The 17321-nt window shown below is 34.7% G+C and overlaps 4 protein-coding genes and 1 non-coding gene across 10 annotated transcripts; 3 read left to right on the top strand and 2 right to left on the bottom strand.

The window, feature by feature from the left end:
• Positions 1-301: 301 nt before the first annotated feature.
• On the bottom strand, positions 302-1081 carry LOC133819516 (large ribosomal subunit protein eL29z-like). Its single transcript, XM_062252782.1, has 3 exons — positions 927-1081; positions 692-795; positions 302-596 (listed from the first exon to the last, which is right to left on the bottom strand). The coding sequence occupies exons 2-3, from the start codon at positions 791-793 to the stop codon at positions 513-515; spliced, it is 186 nt and encodes a 61-aa protein (XP_062108766.1). The 5' UTR covers positions 794-795; positions 927-1081; the 3' UTR covers positions 302-512.
• Positions 1082-2481: 1400 nt separating this feature from the next.
• Positions 2482-4715, top strand: LOC133819513 (GTP-binding protein SAR1A). Of its 2 annotated transcripts, XM_062252780.1 has the most exons (4): positions 2482-2623; positions 2746-2933; positions 3037-3168; positions 4035-4715. In XM_062252780.1, exons 2-4 carry the CDS (start codon positions 2805-2807, stop codon positions 4353-4355), a joined length of 582 nt encoding a protein of 193 aa, XP_062108764.1. In that variant the 5' UTR covers positions 2482-2623; positions 2746-2804; the 3' UTR covers positions 4356-4715. The 2 variants fall into 2 exon arrangements, with proteins under 2 accessions (XP_062108764.1, XP_062108763.1); XM_062252779.1 differs by having other exon boundaries at positions 2500-2933.
• LOC133820376 (small nucleolar RNA snoR83) lies at positions 3569-3697 on the top strand. The gene has a single exon (XR_009886789.1). It is a non-coding gene; the product is annotated as a small nucleolar RNA snoR83 (small nucleolar RNA).
• Positions 4716-5272: 557 nt separating the features above from the next.
• On the top strand, positions 5273-7342 carry LOC133819514 (GTP-binding protein SAR1A-like). Its single transcript, XM_062252781.1, has 3 exons — positions 5273-5606; positions 5719-5850; positions 6762-7342. The coding sequence occupies exons 1-3, from the start codon at positions 5478-5480 to the stop codon at positions 7077-7079; spliced, it is 579 nt and encodes a 192-aa protein (XP_062108765.1). The 5' UTR covers positions 5273-5477; the 3' UTR covers positions 7080-7342.
• Positions 7343-8079: 737 nt separating this feature from the next.
• Positions 8080-15667, bottom strand: LOC133819512 (calmodulin-binding transcription activator 5). Of its 5 annotated transcripts, none has more exons than XM_062252774.1 (14): positions 15513-15667; positions 15281-15413; positions 14550-14675; positions 13999-14114; positions 12745-12833; positions 12604-12649; positions 12004-12148; positions 11683-11796; positions 11494-11573; positions 10657-11070; positions 9792-10474; positions 8940-9486; positions 8520-8822; positions 8080-8431 (listed from the first exon to the last, which is right to left on the bottom strand). In XM_062252774.1, exons 2-14 carry the CDS (start codon positions 15333-15335, stop codon positions 8378-8380), a joined length of 2772 nt encoding a protein of 923 aa, XP_062108758.1. In that variant the 5' UTR covers positions 15336-15413; positions 15513-15667; the 3' UTR covers positions 8080-8377. The 5 variants fall into 5 exon arrangements, with proteins under 5 accessions (XP_062108758.1, XP_062108761.1, XP_062108760.1 ...); XM_062252777.1 differs by having other exon boundaries at positions 11512-11573; XM_062252776.1 differs by having other exon boundaries at positions 11494-11570.
• Between the last annotated feature and the right edge of the window lie 1654 nt (positions 15668-17321).

Raw genomic sequence — 17321 nt, 5'->3', positions numbered from 1 at the left:
TTAATGTTCTATCGTAGCAGAGTAAGAACACGATATCATTTCAAAATGGCCTAATTTCACAACTTCCAAGCAGCTTAAATATAAATCAAACATCCTGCTAACAAGACCAAGATCCACAAAACTATTTCTCTACAATTTAGACAATTTTTTTAAGAGATAGGCACGTAAAAACTCAATGACACATCCACAATCATTACTGTTGCTAATATTGAGTGCAATATAAACAAACCCAATAATCCAATGATCCAAATCAATGAAAAAAATACGCTCAAAAAAACAAATAAAATAGTATGCTCAGAAAGAACCAGAAGAGTTAACAAACCCTCGAAAGTATTTTCATTACTCAGAAATTCGAATAGTAAATCAAAACCCACTAGAGAGTAACATCCGATTGTAGCTAATCAGAACAATAAAACATTAAAAGGACAAAAAAAAACTTCTTGAAATACTATAAAGCCTAATTAGAACAAGTAAAAAAACCCTCAAAAATTGCGAATTTGAAGGCATTTCATCTATTCCTCCTCGGCTCCAGACCCGTTCTTGTTGTTGTTATGCTTCCTAGCATACCTCTGGTTCCTCAAAAACTTGGGATCCATCTGTTTCAAAAAAGCCCCCAAAAAGATTAACAAAAATTGCATTTTAAAATAAATTATTTAAAAAACAGGAAAAATCAAATAAAAAATAAACTCACCCCTTTGGTGGAAGTGTTGCGTTGCTTCTTTGGCTTCTTGATGCCATTCTTGTGAGCCTTGTAGGACTGGTTGTGAGCGGTGTGATTCTTCGACTTGGCCATTTCTGTAACTCAAAAAAAAAAAATAATAGATAAGAAGTGTTAAATTACAGAAGAAATGGCAACGAAGATCCGATTGTAGTTGGTAAGGGCCGAACAATTTGAAGAGATTTGAGAGAGAGAGAGAGAGGCTGACCTGCTACAAGGGGAGTATGCGACGCTCTGCTAGGGTTTTTGCCTGAGACCCAAAAAATGAGAAAGTTGGACCCTTTATCTGACCTGCTGAAGAAGCCCTACCTCTCTTTAGTGATTGTACTTTAATTACTATAATGCCCTTGGGCTTATTATTGAGTGGTTTTGGGCTTTTGTAAGGTGTTGCACAATAAATGGCCCAATATAATTCTGGAGCCCCATTCATCCTAATTCTGGCCTGTGAAAAAAGACCGGTCCATTTATGAATGGCCCAGGACAGCAACTTCTACAAGATCAAGTGACACGTCGTTTATTCAAATCACACACAATTTCAAGTGGGTTAATTTAATCAACGAAAAATGACCATTGAGTGTTTTTTTTTTTTTTAAGAAAAATAATTTTTTTATAATCAGTTAAAGGGGACAAATTCTCGTACAAGTAAATCTTAAACAATCTCATAAAGAAACAACTCAAGTAGGCTAGCTAAGTTTGTTACAATGTAAAATACCCAAGAAGACCAATCTAAATTCTCACAATCAAAAAAACGGTGAACTAGTGAGCTTGCTTTTAATAGATAAGAAATTTAGGTGGATCATGAAATGAAAAACCTTAACACTAACAATTTGCAAATGAAGATTATAGTAGCTAAAATTGCGTTAAGACCCAATAACAAAATACCCAAGCGTCACACACCAAACATGCTCAAGCCTACTGATATACCCACAAATCAAAACTCTTCAAGGTCCAAAATTCGTATTGTCAAGTCAGACATATTAGTAAGAATCAAGACCTATTAGTAAGTCATCTAAGAAGCAATAAATAAGAGTTTATTCAAAAAAAAAAAATTACTTTTAAAAAGCTAAAAGCTGCGCCAACCAAGATCTTAATTAATCAATCAAAATAATTACAAGATAGAAACGCTATGAAAGTAGCACAGAATCATAGTTTATGTCACCAAAACACTCAAAGAGTAGCGAAGAGCCTCGTAGCCACCATTAATGAGTTGAAAACTCCATTAGATTCAATGAGAGGTAGACAATATCACCATAGGAGCAATATGAAAGTCGAACAACATTATTATCGAAGCTCCACGAAGCCAAACACCAATGGCAACCAAAATCCAATGTCCCAAGATCCAAGGGGACTCTGGACACTTGCACCACCAAACAAAACGAAACAGAAGGCTTTTTAGGTATAGCCCCCATTAACATGCAGTCACGTACTAAAAACATGCTCTTGATAAAATTTTTTTTACATATTTTTATATTTAAAATAAGTAAAATTCAAAACTAAAAACAAATAAAATAATAAGCTGTGTAAACTAGTAAAAATACAAAACAAACGAAAAGAGTTAATTTCACTAGTGACCTTCAAGCTATAGTAAGGTGAATGGTACTTTGAAATTTCAGAGGCTATAATCGTAAATCAACGAACAAACATAATCTCTTAAACGACATGTCGTTTAAATCATAGAGAAAGGAGAGAGAAACAGAAAGATACGTCGTTTCATAGCGAATCCTGCAATCTCTTCCTCTGTTCGTTTTATGGTAATTAAATAAATAGTGAAAATAGGGAACATCGAACAAGAGGCCACCGAACCATGGATTTGAAAGAGGTATAGCTCAGAAGAAGAGGCCAGCTCAACTCAATCGTATTCATATATAAACACCTTTGCACGAGAACAAAATCCCCTCTAAAGAGGCAAGTCGTACTACTACTACTACTCAACAACTCTCCTCTTTCGTATACTTTTCTCACCAATAAACAACAATAACGTTAACCCTTTTCGTCAAACCTCTCCTTTCTCTCACATTTCAACCCAGATTCGATCTCTGGGTCAGAGATCTGCTTCCTCAATTCTCCGATCTGGGTTTCTGATACCATGTTTTTGTTCGATTGGTTCTACGGGGTCCTCGCTTCTCTTGGGCTATGGCAAAAGGAGGCCAAGATTCTTTTTTTGGGCCTTGACAATGCTGGCAAGACCACCCTTCTTCATATGTTGAAGGACGAGGTTGGTTTGTTTCTCGAATACCCATTATTTGGTTTTTGTGTATATTTCTTTATCTGGGTAGTTTTTTTATGAGAAATTGGAACTGGGTTTTGTTTGGTTTCAGAGATTAGTGCAGCACCAGCCGACCCAGCATCCCACCTCGGAGGAGTTGAGCATTGGGAAGATTAAGTTCAAGGCTTTTGATTTGGGTGGTCACCAGATCGCTCGTAGAGTCTGGAAAGATTATTATGCCAAGGTAAATCGATTTTCTTTCCATTTGGCTTTGGTTTTTGTTCTATTTCGTTTTCATAATTAACAGATTTGAATTGTGAGCTGAATTTGATTTGTGCTTTTGTTTGTTCTGATCTCGAAGTTAAAAGTCTTTGCTTGCTGGTGTTAGCATTGGATTTTTGTTTTTCAAATAAAAATTTAGGCATTTTGCAAAAGCCTCGGTTCTGGTAATTGGTACGGCAGATATTGTTGGGACAGTGAGTTATTGGTCTTTAACAACAAAAAATCCAAGTGCATTTCACTTGTGTTTTTGTCCTTTTCAGTTGACAAAAACTGAGACTTTTTGAAATTCAATAGATGTAACTAAAGCAATTTCAGCTAAATCATGATCTCACCAGTTTAGCTACTACTATCTTGCCTTCATAATCCCGGATAAAATTCCATGTTTTATCTGTTTCATGGAAGGCAAAAATTGACCAGGAAAGTTTTGCTGATAAGCACCTTTTTTTCTCTATATTTAATAGAGGTGTTTAATAGTAGTTTTCCATACATGTCTTCCTGTCGGAAGCTAATCATGATTAGTTGTCAAGTGTGTTTGCTACAGAAGTTTTTTCAAAACCCCGAAATTACATTTCGATACTCATAAAGGTAATATCTGAACTAAATCAAGATACATGGCGAATGACTCAAAAACTAGTTCTTAGTAATTTAACAAATATTTGCTTTACGATGATAAACATGTTGCATTTGTTATTTAGTTTTGAAGAACATCGAAAGAATCCTTTTCTCTCTATGAAACTATGATCCATAGAACTGAAACTATGCCTGTTAAGACATGCCAAAGAACTAAACTCTGCTGCATGCCTTTCCTCTTTGTTTCTCACTAAACAGGTTGATGCTGTAGTTTACCTAGTTGATGCCTATGACAAAGAGCGTTTCGCAGAGTCGAAGAAGGAGCTCGATGCACTCCTTTCAGACGAGTCCCTGGCCACTGTACCCTTTCTGATTTTGGGCAACAAGATTGACATCCCATATGCAGCTTCAGAAGACGAGCTCCGATACCATCTGGGGCTGACCAATTTCACAACTGGCAAGGGGAAGGTCAACCTTACCGAGTCCAATGTTAGGCCTCTTGAAGTTTTCATGTGCAGCATTGTTCGCAAGATGGGATATGGAGATGGCTTCAAATGGCTATCTCAATACATCAAATAGGGGAAAGAAAGAAAGAAGATGAGTTAGGGGGAGATAAGCAAAAACATCATCATCATCATCATTATTGTTATTAGCTCTCTGTATTTGCGTGGGAAAAAATTTTCTGCTGTTAGTTTGCAGTGCCTCACCACGATTCATATCCCAACAGAGATTTTTAATTTTCATTATTAATTTTCAATTTTTTTGCCATTTTATTGGGTTGGAGGAGGTAACAATATTTGATTCATTGTTATGTTTGGGACTGAAAGTTTGTGCTTAAACTCTTGTGACTTTTTGTTTAGCATCACTATTGTTCATGGCATACATTGTATGGATCTCAATAAATATTATCGAGAATATTATATTCTTGCTTTGATTTTACTTAAATAACAAAATCTACTTAAATATTAATTTAATGCTATCAATTTTGTTTTTTATAATTTTTTTTTTGTATTTTATAAAAACTTTAAAATGCATTATTCAAATAAAACAATATATGTATTAATTTTAAGTACATAAATGAAGACTATTATTGCGTTTAGTTTTTTTTCACTAAATATGAATTTAAATGAATATTTTGTATAAATTGAGAAAAAGGGCATAAGTATTTTTTTGGAGAGAATACTGTTAAAATCAACAGAATATTAGTTGCTTTCCCTTTAAAAAACTTACCATGTGTTAAAGTAAAATAAAACAAAATATATATTATTTTTTCAAAAAATTTAACCGGTGGTTTCTAAATAGACGGGTAGTCTAGTCGACTAGCACTCATAATGACGAGTCTCATCCAATCAAATTTGTCCACGTAAGACAGTAAACAAGCTAATATCATCATCACTTTACATTATCAGTGGGCACACGTCAGCACCTAACCGGCCAAACCCATTTTGAGTATCAGGCCCCCCACCCCCCGCCCCTCTCTCTCTCTCTCTCTATATATATATATATAATTCTCCCGGAAAATCTTCCAGAAAATAATATTCCGGCATTTTCTTTTTCCCTCGTTTTCTTGCACCATATCTCTCTTCCTTCATTTGGTTTCAATTTCTCGGTGTAATTTTATCTGGGTTGGTCTTTTTTTTTTTTTTTTTTTGTGGTGAGGTTGCTGTTTATTTTCTCTCTCGAGTAATAGGAAGAAAAGAAATGTTTTTGGTGGATTGGTTTTATGGGGTTCTAGCATCACTTGGTCTCTGGCAAAAGGAAGCTAAGATCTTGTTTTTGGGGCTTGATAATGCTGGAAAGACCACCTTGCTTCACATGTTAAAGGATGAGGTATTTTAACATTTTTTTTATTCCATGGAAAATATAAGTAGAAGAAACATAAGTTGTTTGGATTGAATATATATATATATATATATATATCATGTAATGTGTTTTTACGCAGAGATTAGTTCAGCATCAACCCACGCAGTACCCAACTTCAGAAGAATTGAGTATTGGGCAAATTAAGTTCAAAGCTTTTGATTTGGGTGGCCATCAGATCGCTCGCAGAGTGTGGAAAGACTATTACGCTAAGGTATATAGCTTTTCTTTTTATGTGGTTGATCAATGGTGGTGATGGCCCTTGTGGGTTGTACTTAAATATATCTAGTTCTAGTTTTGCCGTTTTGGGTTCCCTTAAATTTGAATTTTGGGATAATGAAGCACTGATTTATTTATAGACTATTACATTCAATGTTTAAAATTCAGTTTCTTTGTTATTAATCTCCAAAATATTCAAAAGATCTCTAGTGATCAGACTAGCAGATACTCGAATTTGACTTTGCTCATTTGGTTGATTGTTTCCATTTGACTAGTTTTATATTTTGAAAGGCACTGTTATTGGTTGTCGTTTAAAACGATGAAGTCTTTGTTAGTTGGTTGTTGGACCTTCATTTTTGGACCATTGAACCTACTTTATTAATGTAAATGTCATTGTGGCTTCATTAAACTCTAAACTGCTTTTAAACACAGAAATTATTATGTTTGACAATAGGCCAAACTCTTTAATTAACTTGAATGTTCCTCAAAATACTTTTACCATCTCAAATACCGGACCACTAATATTAGAATTCACCTAGCCAGCCATTTCAGGCTACCCCAAGTGGACTTGACATTTCAGGCTACCACTAATACTAGAATGTAGTTTAATTTATTATTTGAACTTGACATTTTTTAGTCTAGAATTTTATACAATTTGTTCTCGGATTCCATATATAATGAAGAAAGGCTATTTCATTTACTCCAGTAGTAATAATCAAAAGATATTTTAGTTGTAGACTTGAATTTTTCTTTTTCGATCTTATTGATGATGAGTAACCTTTCCGAGTCATTTATTTTTTTGCATTATATTGCTATCAAGAAGTTTGATTAAAACTGGTGTTTCTCTTTTTGTTGGGATGACATGTTTCATCTTTGCTCACCTTTGTCTTCATTTTGATCATTTAGGTTGATGCTGTTGTATATTTAGTCGACGCTTTCGACAAGGAGAGGTTTGCAGAGTCGAAAAAGGAGCTTGATGCTCTCCTCACCGATGAGTCGCTAGCCACTGTTCCATTTCTCATCTTGGGAAACAAGATTGACATACCTTCTGCTGCCTCAGAAGATGAGCTGCGTTACTATTTAGGCCTCACTAACTTGACCACCGGTAAGGACAAGCGCAATCTGTCCGATTCCGATATCCGTCCCATTGAGGTCTTCATGTGCAGCATTGTCCGGAAGATGGGTTATGGGGAAGGCTTTAAGTGGATGTCTCAATACATCTAGTAGCTAAATGAATGGCATGAGCAAGATGTGGCCAGCAGTTTAGGGTACCCCAGATAGTAATATTCCTTCAAACCCATGTTTAAGCATAGTGTTCATGTAAAAAGAGTAATTTAGTTTTCAGTTTGTAGTTGCTTTGTAGCTTGGTAATCTAGTTTTCAGATAGTAATATTCAAAGTTGTGTTTGTTTTTAAGAACCAAGTGTTTTGTTACAGATGTAAATTCAGCAAATTTACAATTTGTGGGTTATGGGGCTCACCAAGTAATTCTCTTTGTTTTTTGTTTTTTTTCTTCATTTTGGAATTGTCTCCAAAATTTTGTTTGGTTAGGTAAGAAGGAAAAATATGGGAATATTGTCTTGTCTAGTGTGAACCACTCCTTGAGCTTTTGACAGTAGGGAATGGGACACGTGTCCCTAACAGCCAGGTCTAGAAGGAGGGTTCAAAAGTCATAAAGAAGTCACGGTCTATATGCAGCCAAATCTCATTTTATGCATTACACACACCGACAGCAACTTCCTCCTAAAAAATCACTTTCTTCTACCAAGGATTTTGTCATTTGTTTAATTATTGGAGGGCCCTACCCCCAAACCAAATACATAAATAAATAAATAAAATGCTGAAAACTCGTGTGCATCTGCTTAGTTGATTTCAGGTCAAATTCCTACCATTTTGCTTGTGGTTTAGTAAATCGATTACGTACTAAAATTGGCATGAAACATAAGAAAACCAATCCATTGGTGGCAAAGAGGGTGAAACTGGACCCTTGTAAATCATATCCTTCCTTCCCAATGGTCTTTCTAAAATGAGTAAATGTAAGATGTATAAACCAAACATCATGTACAGAGAACCAATATTTGGACAGATCCCAAATACCTATACTCGACTTTATGACATGAAATACAAGTTGAAATTGCTCTTGTTTTTCTAGCTGGGAAAAGTTTTGATACTAGAATCGAAGAGAGCTAAGGAAACAACAGATTTTGCATCTTGAAAATCAAATAGGAGCTAAAACAAGCTTGTATGCTGTATTGTGCAAAATATTAGCCTAAAGTCGGTCAATCACTACGTTCAAACCATTAACAACAAAATCAAAAACCAGAAAGACATTAAAAGACTCGAATGGACCGAAAGAAGTTGGACACGGAAAGGTTAAAATAGTTGGAAGGGGACAAAAGGGCAGATCTGATATTTATAATTCAACGCATTTACAATATGTACAGGCTACACAACCGCAGACGTCAACCTTGAAACATGGCTAAATTCATTCACATTTGTCTGAAGCTAAGTGAACCTGTGTCTTCAACTAGTAATGTCGGAATCAGGATCAGTATCAAAAAGGTCTTCATATTCCAGCTGTAGAAAACAAATTTAACATTATAAAGATCAATGATATGCAGAGTTGAAGCATTATGCTGAGAATATTATGTTAAAAAATACTAACCTTGACTTGATTATGTGCAACCTTCACCCTATGATATTCTTCTTGTGCTTTGGCTGATGCAAACATATTCTTGACCTGCCCCATAGACCTCCCGACACGTTCGCCAGCTTGTTTCTGGCTAGCTTTATAGAAATCTTCTTCAGTGTCACTTTCCCTACCCCGGTCAACTTCGACTGGTGTAACCTGGAGTCCTCGAAAGCCCTTTCTCTTCAAACGCCACCTCAGAACAAGCTTTTCAAGGACTCCAACAGACCAGAGAATTTTTCTGTATTGCCTTCGTACTTGGAATCCCCGAAAAGCAGCCTGCATTGGGAAAATAGGAAATCACTAGGTTTTCTTGGGCTCTCAAAGGTACTTGTTTCATTCAGCTTCGTAGATCCTATTAATAGTTCAAAAACATAATTTTCAATCAATGGTCACCTGGATTTTTATAGTTTGTTGGCGCAAATTAAGAAAATGTCTACGAATTTTCCATGAACGAAATCTATCTTGTATGCGAGCAGCAGCTTTTATCTTTTTCCGGGTTTCAAAATTGCGAAAGGCATGCTGAATCTTCATTGCTGCAACTATGTTGCGTGCTTCTTCCTCTGGAGAGGAACCCTCAACTTCTTTAGTCCGAACTTTCAGTGAATGCTCCCTAAATGCAACCTGTATACGTGCTGCTGCATCAGCAGCTGTGCGATAAGCAGCCAAAGTATCCTTCAAAAACAGCTGCTCTTCACTGAGAGTCTCAGGGTATACGGTGTCATTTGCAGAAGTATCAAGGGTGCCACTGGCATTTCCAGCTATGCTCATATCATTGAATTGTTCTACCAAGGCCTTTTCCGAAAGAAAACCAGCTAAGCCTTCATAACCCCTAATCAATGCAAGATCACCGGCTGTACATCCAGCAGGGTTTGCTGAAGTGGGATCTGTTACCAGGTTTGGCTTTGCTCCCAAGGTTAGCAGAACAGCCACCATTTTGGCACTGTCAATGAAGTATTTAGGGGATTAAGAAATGATCCTGTGCTTCAAGCAATGTTTTAATAAAACAAATGCAAATCAGACAGACATGATAAGCAACATCACGGAAGAAATCAAAGGCTTACTAAATTTAAATTGCAAAAGAAGAGCAAGAAAACTTAACTCCTGATTGATTCTCTTATTAAAGTTTTTTTTTTAAAAAAAATAAATAAAAATAAAACACATTATAAAAATACTCCCCCACCCCTTCCTCCCCTTGCTTCCCTCTTTAATTGAACATAAAACTACAAAGATGAAGCAATATCATACTTTCCATAAAAAGCTGCCCAATGTAGAGCTGTCCATCCATGTTTATCGCGAAAATCCAGTGACAGACCTGACATTGAAAACAAATGGATGGCCCATGAATATCCAAGAATAGCACATAAATGGATTATGCCTTGACCATGATCATCAAATTCAGTGGGTTTAGACCCCTCAATAACTTTTTCTATAAGCCAATCTTTCAGCCTGTCCCTTAAAATGAGATTAAATAGTTTATCCTGTGCTTGCGGAAATAGAGTTTTCCCATTTTCAGTTGAATTGATGAAGTTATCCCAGGCTTTAGAAAAGTTGGGGACTTTTTCTGCGAACTTCTTTGCCTCCTTCAGTGTATTAGGTGATACTTTACTAGATAGAATGTTGAGGCACTTGGATGAAGAGAAGAGTAACTGTGCAAGTCGCATTTGCAGTTGGAATTTATCCCAGTTGTTCTTCATATCCAAAGAAGTAACAGGGGGGCGATATTCCAAATTTACAATTTGGCTGATGGGTTTGCGGCCATCTACACTCAAAAAAAGGTTTATGAATCCAGGGGAATGAGGTGGAACCAAACAGCGATACACCCCAACCTGAATACATTCGGCAGAAACACATACATCATCACAGACACAAAGTAGGTTGCACTTTGCAAACTGTTGATACTGTTCATGAAAGAAGCCAGTGACTAGAATCTGCAAGAAAATTTGATTGGAGGCAAAAACATTATGAATATTTTCACTGAGAAAAATATACGAAATTAGTAATTTGATAATAAGTATGAACCATTACTTATCATAGCAAAAGCAAGAAAGCTGTGAAGTAGCAGTAGCATAGACATTCTCCAAACTTTGTATAAAGACATACATAACAATACCTTTGTTTTTTCATTTGAATAAGCCCATTCAGGTGACACATCGGTTATATTAAACATGTGTTCTAGAACAGGAGATTGGATATGACCCGTTGCTGGAGAAACAAATGAATCTTGAGCTGACGAAATTGAAGTTTCAAGTAATGGATCGATTACAGAGCCTGGAGAATCAATCAAAATGCCATCTATCCACCTCCCAAAACTGTCCTGGCTATGCAATCCATTGTTAACCAAAATGTCTGAGTCACCAGTAACCACTCCAACAGAATCCCTTCTCTGGAAATCTGAATTCATTTGAGCTCCCATGGTCTGAACATAAACATTGTTTCGGTGATCACCAGGCGTGTTGCCACCCGTAGCAATTGGATTGGTCAAATGATCAAAAGAAGAATGCATAGGTACCATATCACTAGCTCCCTGAAAAGGCAACGCAGAAGATTGATCCATTTAAAAATAGAAGTTTACCCAGAAAAAAAAGGTATTTTTATACAAGTGCTGATGCAAAATTAACATTTGCAATAGTCAAGCAGCCTGCTAGCTAGAGGGGAATGCATGTGGTCATGACTCATTAGGGTGAACCAATTTTTTTTTTTTTTTAAAAAAAAGGTTTATACATTAGCCACTTGAATTGATGTTTTGAATGATTTTAATTCGGTAAGCACAGCATAGAAATTAAACATGAAAACTATCATTGCTGCCACCATGAGGCCACCAAACAAGTTGATGTCGAGTAATTGAAACGACTAGCCATCACATATAATTTCTACACAACTCAAATGAACAGCGGCAGATAAACTAATCTTTTATATAGAAGGGGATAAGAAAATTGAGCCTTTTAACCTGAAGGATAATACTTACACCACTTGAAGATCCCTTTCCAACACCTTGATTTTGCTGGTTGAAGCATGAAACTGTATCTGCTACATTAAGAAATTACCCCCGCACCCCCCCAAAAAGATGGACAAAAGGAAAAAGAGTCAATACATTCCTTATCACAGCCTCTTCTAATAAATGGTATCAGTCAATTACCTCCCAATGCTGAGTTAATGGGATCATTTGGATCAAGAAGCTCATCCCATTCAAGTGTATTAATATCATGAAGGCTCTGCTCATAATTTTTGACAGTTAAACTATTCCCAGACCCTGTTGATCCACAAAAAGGCAAAGCGTGAGAACACTGCATAATCACTTATTCAAGGGGAACAAAAAAAACACAATGACTTTAATTGATCGAAATCACATTACAAGACAGTCTTAAATTGTGAACAAGTTTGTTTCTATTGGATTTCAATATAATCATTCATGTAAAAAACACTGTATAGTTGAAGTAGAGAGAATTCATCAGTGCACCTAAATGTTCTTTTCCACCATCAGAATGTGCATTTTTAGTACCAGAATCAAGTTCTTCTGATAAAACCCGAGCATGTGGATCAGACGAAGAACTAGAATGTGAATGTACAGGTGTATGCACCAGTGTGATTGGAGATCCCTGCAACTGTATCATAAAGAAATCACAGCCCAAAGTAAGGTTAGATACATAGTTTTGAGCACAGAGAAAAATAACAAAATGTGTATCAATGTACAATGTGTCTAAATTGGGTGTTGGGAATAATTGATTCTGCCAGTTATGAGTACATCCTTTACCATGTAAGGCTAGATTTCCATTCTCAAGACAATTTGTCAAAGAAAAAATTTAACTATATTTTCTTCCAAGACTTAAAAAACCTTGCATCAAGAGTGTACAGTTTTTTTTTTAAAATTAAATTAGTATCACTAATTTCATTATACTAGACTTCTCAGTGATTATTTAAACAAGTTCCAGTGAATGTTATTGAATTATTGAAGTAACATAATAGTATAATACTGCAGCATAAAAATCAAAAGAAAAATAAATTGATATTTACTCAATTTTACATTAAATCAGCTACTGATGGGCTAAAAAGTACTAACCTCTTGTGTTTCTCGATAATGAACAAGGACAATGTGCTCTAGACTCCTGGAAAAAAATTAACAATGAATTTTACATAAAACTACTAGACTTTGTTTAAACGAGAGAGTAGACTAGTCGATGATGCATAAAAATTCACGTACTTGTCAAGTAGCCAGTAACACCTCCGAACAAAGGTGGGGCAATCCTGGCCATGTGCATAGTACACATGTATCTTTTCTTCATTACCAACCTGTACAATTGAAAAAATAATGAAAGAAGGAATATACATGTATGGCATAGTTCTCTAATGAGAGAACGTTATTTCAAAATGATTCAGTCCATGAAAGCAAAACTAATGTGAAACAGTAAAAAAAAATTAGTAATCAAAAGGCCTCTGCTCAGAATTAAATATCCCGAGATCGAATGGGTGCCACCAAGGAGAAATTTAGAGATAACAATCATGCCATGGCTGATTAAGCTTCAAAAATTTCAACAAGAGAAAGTCAGGAGCATAAAGCATCATCTGACAGAGATATAACAATCACAAATGATTTCCCCAATTCCTCTTGTTTCTATCACCTTTGTCATCAATGAGAATAACTAATAAACATTGAAAAAATATACAATATCAAGCTTTAAACTAGACAAACTGTAGTTATTTTGTTTTAACAGGAAACAGACCAGAATATTTTACTTACTTAAAATTCATGTTATACATATTCTTTCTACCCAAAGATCAAATGTCACAAATTCTCAACAAATTGAAACAAGATTTTCTACCACCAGAGCCTGACAAAGCTGCCTCAAACTGTAACCTTTCCAAAATCCAACCTCAGTCCAAACCCCTATATTCTAAACACCACATCTTCTACTCGCACCCTTCTAGCACATCTATGAGGGCACCACTTTCCAAAAATTACACAGGAATAGATATAAAGTGATCAAATGCTTATCTAATAATAATAAACAATAAAGGGAACATAGAACAGCTCGTACACAAACTTTTTTTACCAAATCATTTCTATAAAAATCCAAAACCCCCATTGGCCTAACTTTTCTTTCAGTTAGATGTCAACTTATATTGGGTGGTTAGCAACAAAGTAAAGAATGGCTGGCAAGAAATACCAATCATATATGAACATAGATCAGCCCGTATAGTCATTCTGTAAAAACTCATGCATTTGGAAAGCCAATCACTGGTAGACAAATTTCTTCGTGTAGAGATTTAATGCATTTTTAAGCATCCACATAATAACAACAAACATGTCACAATCCTAGGCCCAGGAAAACAATTCTGTAAATATTGGAAAAGCATCATCAACCCACTGGTTACAAAAGTCCACATGAATTCGCTGCCATATATAACACAAATGAGTTTTAAAATAAAGATAGTACATTGAGGAAGTAAACCTCACTTTTAAGTGTTCATGAGCTTCCTTAACAGTCTTCCCATCCTTTTTCTTCTTCCAGTTATGACCATCTTTCCTAAAGTTCCGAAGCATCTTACGGTCAAATAGTACAATAGTGCCACCTGTTATATCACACAAAGACCCATTATACCAGTAGAGCAATGTCAACATTGATACATATGCAAAAAAAAATGGACCAAAAGCGAAAGTTCTCGTGACAGCATGTTAGCATATATGTTTCTTTTTGTCAATTAACTGCACTGCAGAATACAGGAACCGCACTTTTAAAAATTGTTTGTACATTTACCAATCAATGCAGCATTGCGTATTCTTTAAGTCCTACACAATGTTTGTCTTAATAGCTTCTAATATCTCATAAGTATACGACTCAAACTAAAAGAAAAAAGTAAAATTCACAAACTAAGGTAACTGCGAGCTAATTATGAACAAATAATCCAAGGAATATTAGGGACATAAAAGGGGTATTCATTGGAAGATTATAGAGCTAAACCTTACTGAAAAAAATATTACAACCAACAAGAGAAATATGTAGTTACCTTTGGGTAAGTTCATTGGCTTGACATGGATGGTAAAATATTTGTAATTGGACAACATTGCATAAATTTCATTTGGGCGAAGCCATCTTGATGGGGCCTCAGCCATGATGGTTGGAACATCCAAATCTACAATAAAATTCAAACTTATGGTACAAAATAACTTCATTCTTTTAAACACACACGCATATCAGGTTGAAACTTATTTAACTTATTTTCGCAGTAACAAATAAAAATCAACATAAGAACAACATAATCCAAAAATCTAACCCGACAAAAATACTACAACAGTCTACATGACCAACTCAATCATTCACAGATTAAAAGTTTAATAATCTACACTATACAGATATTATAACCCTTTTTTCAATCAGCCTAGTTCTGTTTATATCCTCAAAACAAAGAAAATTGACCCAAATGTACACTTCCTCTAAGAAACATGAAATCCCAAATAAAAAAGGCACCATTTTTTATTAACTATTTAGAAGCACTTTTCCCAATCTTTCACAACAAAATCTCATGCAATTTGGTTACTCCACAGTTCAGTAAAAGAAAACACACATAAATTTTGATTTTGCTCTGATTAAAAACTCATCCAACAACAGACACAAAGTACACTCAAGAAAAAGAAGAAAAAAACCCATTAATCAGTCCAAAGAGCACCAAATTACGCATTTACAAACAAGAAAGGACCATAAAGAGAGAGAGATGGAGAGAGACCACGTCGTACGTACCTTGCAAAGTGTGGAATCCATGAATGTTCGAATCCACGAGCTGTCCTCCTTCCATTGTAAAAAATCCTCCTTAATTCTATCTCTAAATTTCAACCCAATATTCTATACCTTAAACCCATCTAAACCTTTCAATCTTGAAAAAAAAAAAAGAGTTATACACAATCAAACACAAAATCGACGGATTAAACTAATAAATAATAATAATATCTGATGAAAACAGATGAGAGCTTACTTGATAAGAAAGAAAGAAAGAAAGTACGTCTGAAATCGACAACGAGAGAAAATTCAAGAAAAAAAGGCTTTGTAATGATACTGATCAGTTTTCTCTTTCACTGCAACTAAAATGGTCACACAGTCATATAAATATATATATATATATCATATAAAGAGAGAAGACGACTTTTGTAGCGCTGCACTTTTTATTTTTTTATTTATTTAAATAATAATAATTATTATTATTATTTATATATTTCTTATTTAAATAATAAAAAGGTAAAATAGCACAATAATTCATGTTTCAATAGTGTTACTGTAGATTGTACATGAGTTGGTGTTACACTGCTGAGAGAGAGGGTCACCCACAGCAATTTATTTTATGTCCTCTGTCCTTTTGTGATTTAAATCTCTTGCTCAAAGTGAGACCAGAGAGAGCATTTCATTTCCATTTTCATTTCTACGAAGACACTATTTAACTATAGTTATTTATTGAAATACTGATTTTTTTTAATAAATTATCTTCAGACTCATATATATTATATTGGTCAACAATTGTTCTCTCATAAAAAGAAAGGAATATAACATTCACATTAGCCCTTAAATCTGACTTAGGTTCATATTTGGCTTATTTATGTGGTTTGAAATCACTCCGATTAATAGTAACAGACGGTGGTCGGTCTAGAGTTTTAGAAAATTACAAAATCAATGACTTGGTCTGGTTCAGGGCCAAATTCATTGAAATAAAGAGAATGAAAAACATACACGAAGAGAATACAGACTCATCACATCACAACACACAAAACATAGTCTGAAGTGAACAAAACAACGAAATTAAACTGGACCAAGAACAACAGTCCATATATAAAGATAACAACTACTCTGAAAAAAAGCTAAAACTACAACAACAATAAACACAACTGACCACACTCATTAACTAAAACCACTATAACAGCATACACCACAGAGCACAGAGTTTAGACTCAAGGAGGGTGGCTGGCCTTGTAGTCATTGATTAAAATATCATCATTCCAAGTGCTCCAATCCATTGACCTGCAAAGTTCGTGTCCATTTGGGGTATTTGGTCTACTACCACTCTTATGATCTTTCTCATGGTTAAGTAATTGATGTTCGCTAGTATTATGAATGCATCTAATCTAAGTATAGATTAGTGATGTAGTAGGACATCTTAGTGGAGTTACTTTGTACAATATGTTTATAGATGAACTAGACCCCATATGTTATTAATACTTAACTGAACACCGTTTTGTTTTATAAGTTATAATTAAACACATCAATAAGACGATCGTATAAAAATTTATCTTAATCCTGAAGTTATTATGAATTCATGTTTATGTCATTTGAGTCATTTGATTCACTCGTTATGATTTGCCAAAATGATCAAACTGAAAACTTTTGTTTTGGAGACTCATTGATATGAATGGTTGGAGACATAATATACAAATATGAAATCTATATCTTTCCTAAATGAATTGAATAATGGTTCTTTTAAGGGTTAACTTTTGGAACTGAAAGGTTATTGAGCTCAAATTCATAAACTAATTTATGAATTAACTTTCACTAGTTAATAATACATAAGGAAACAATAAATAATTAATGAGGTAAAACGATGATCTTATCTCTACATTAATTATGAATCATTAATTGATGATTGAATTGTATGTAATGATTAAATTGATGGACGCTTTTCATATATTAAAAATACTCAATAAATAAATATCTATAATTGCAAGAGTACAGTCTCATATTTTTAGTGGAATAATATTGAGATTAATAAATTAAGGTTATTATATTAAAGAGTTTTAAT

This window comes from Humulus lupulus, chromosome 2, assembly GCF_963169125.1.
Source record: "Humulus lupulus chromosome 2, drHumLupu1.1, whole genome shotgun sequence".
NCBI lineage: Eukaryota > Viridiplantae > Streptophyta > Magnoliopsida > Rosales > Cannabaceae > Humulus > Humulus lupulus.
Note: the sequence above shows the minus strand (reverse complement) of the source record. Positions and strands in the feature narration are given on the sequence as shown.

Coding starts and splice junctions, on each gene's coding strand:
- LOC133819516 (XM_062252782.1), bottom strand. CDS start 793: ATGGCCAAGTCGAAGAATCACACCGCTCACAACCAGTCCTACAAGGCT. Junction 597..691: donor GCAACACTTCCACCAAAGGG/GTGAGTTTATTT, acceptor TTTTTGAAACAG/ATGGATCCCAAGTTTTTGAG.
- LOC133819513 (XM_062252780.1), top strand. CDS start 2,805: ATGTTTTTGTTCGATTGGTTCTACGGGGTCCTCGCTTCTCTTGGGCTA. Junction 2,934..3,036: donor TTCATATGTTGAAGGACGAG/GTTGGTTTGTTT, acceptor GTTTGGTTTCAG/AGATTAGTGCAGCACCAGCC. Junction 3,169..4,034: donor GGAAAGATTATTATGCCAAG/GTAAATCGATTT, acceptor CTCACTAAACAG/GTTGATGCTGTAGTTTACCT.
- LOC133819514 (XM_062252781.1), top strand. CDS start 5,478: ATGTTTTTGGTGGATTGGTTTTATGGGGTTCTAGCATCACTTGGTCTC. Junction 5,607..5,718: donor TTCACATGTTAAAGGATGAG/GTATTTTAACAT, acceptor GTTTTTACGCAG/AGATTAGTTCAGCATCAACC. Junction 5,851..6,761: donor GGAAAGACTATTACGCTAAG/GTATATAGCTTT, acceptor TTGATCATTTAG/GTTGATGCTGTTGTATATTT.
- LOC133819512 (XM_062252774.1), bottom strand. CDS start 15,335: ATGGAAGGAGGACAGCTCGTGGATTCGAACATTCATGGATTCCACACT. Junction 11,574..11,682: donor CATTAACTCAGCATTGGGAG/GTAATTGACTGA, acceptor TTCTTAATGTAG/CAGATACAGTTTCATGCTTC. Junction 8,432..8,519: donor TTGCACATAATCAAGTCAAG/GTTAGTATTTTT, acceptor TGTTTTCTACAG/CTGGAATATGAAGACCTTTT.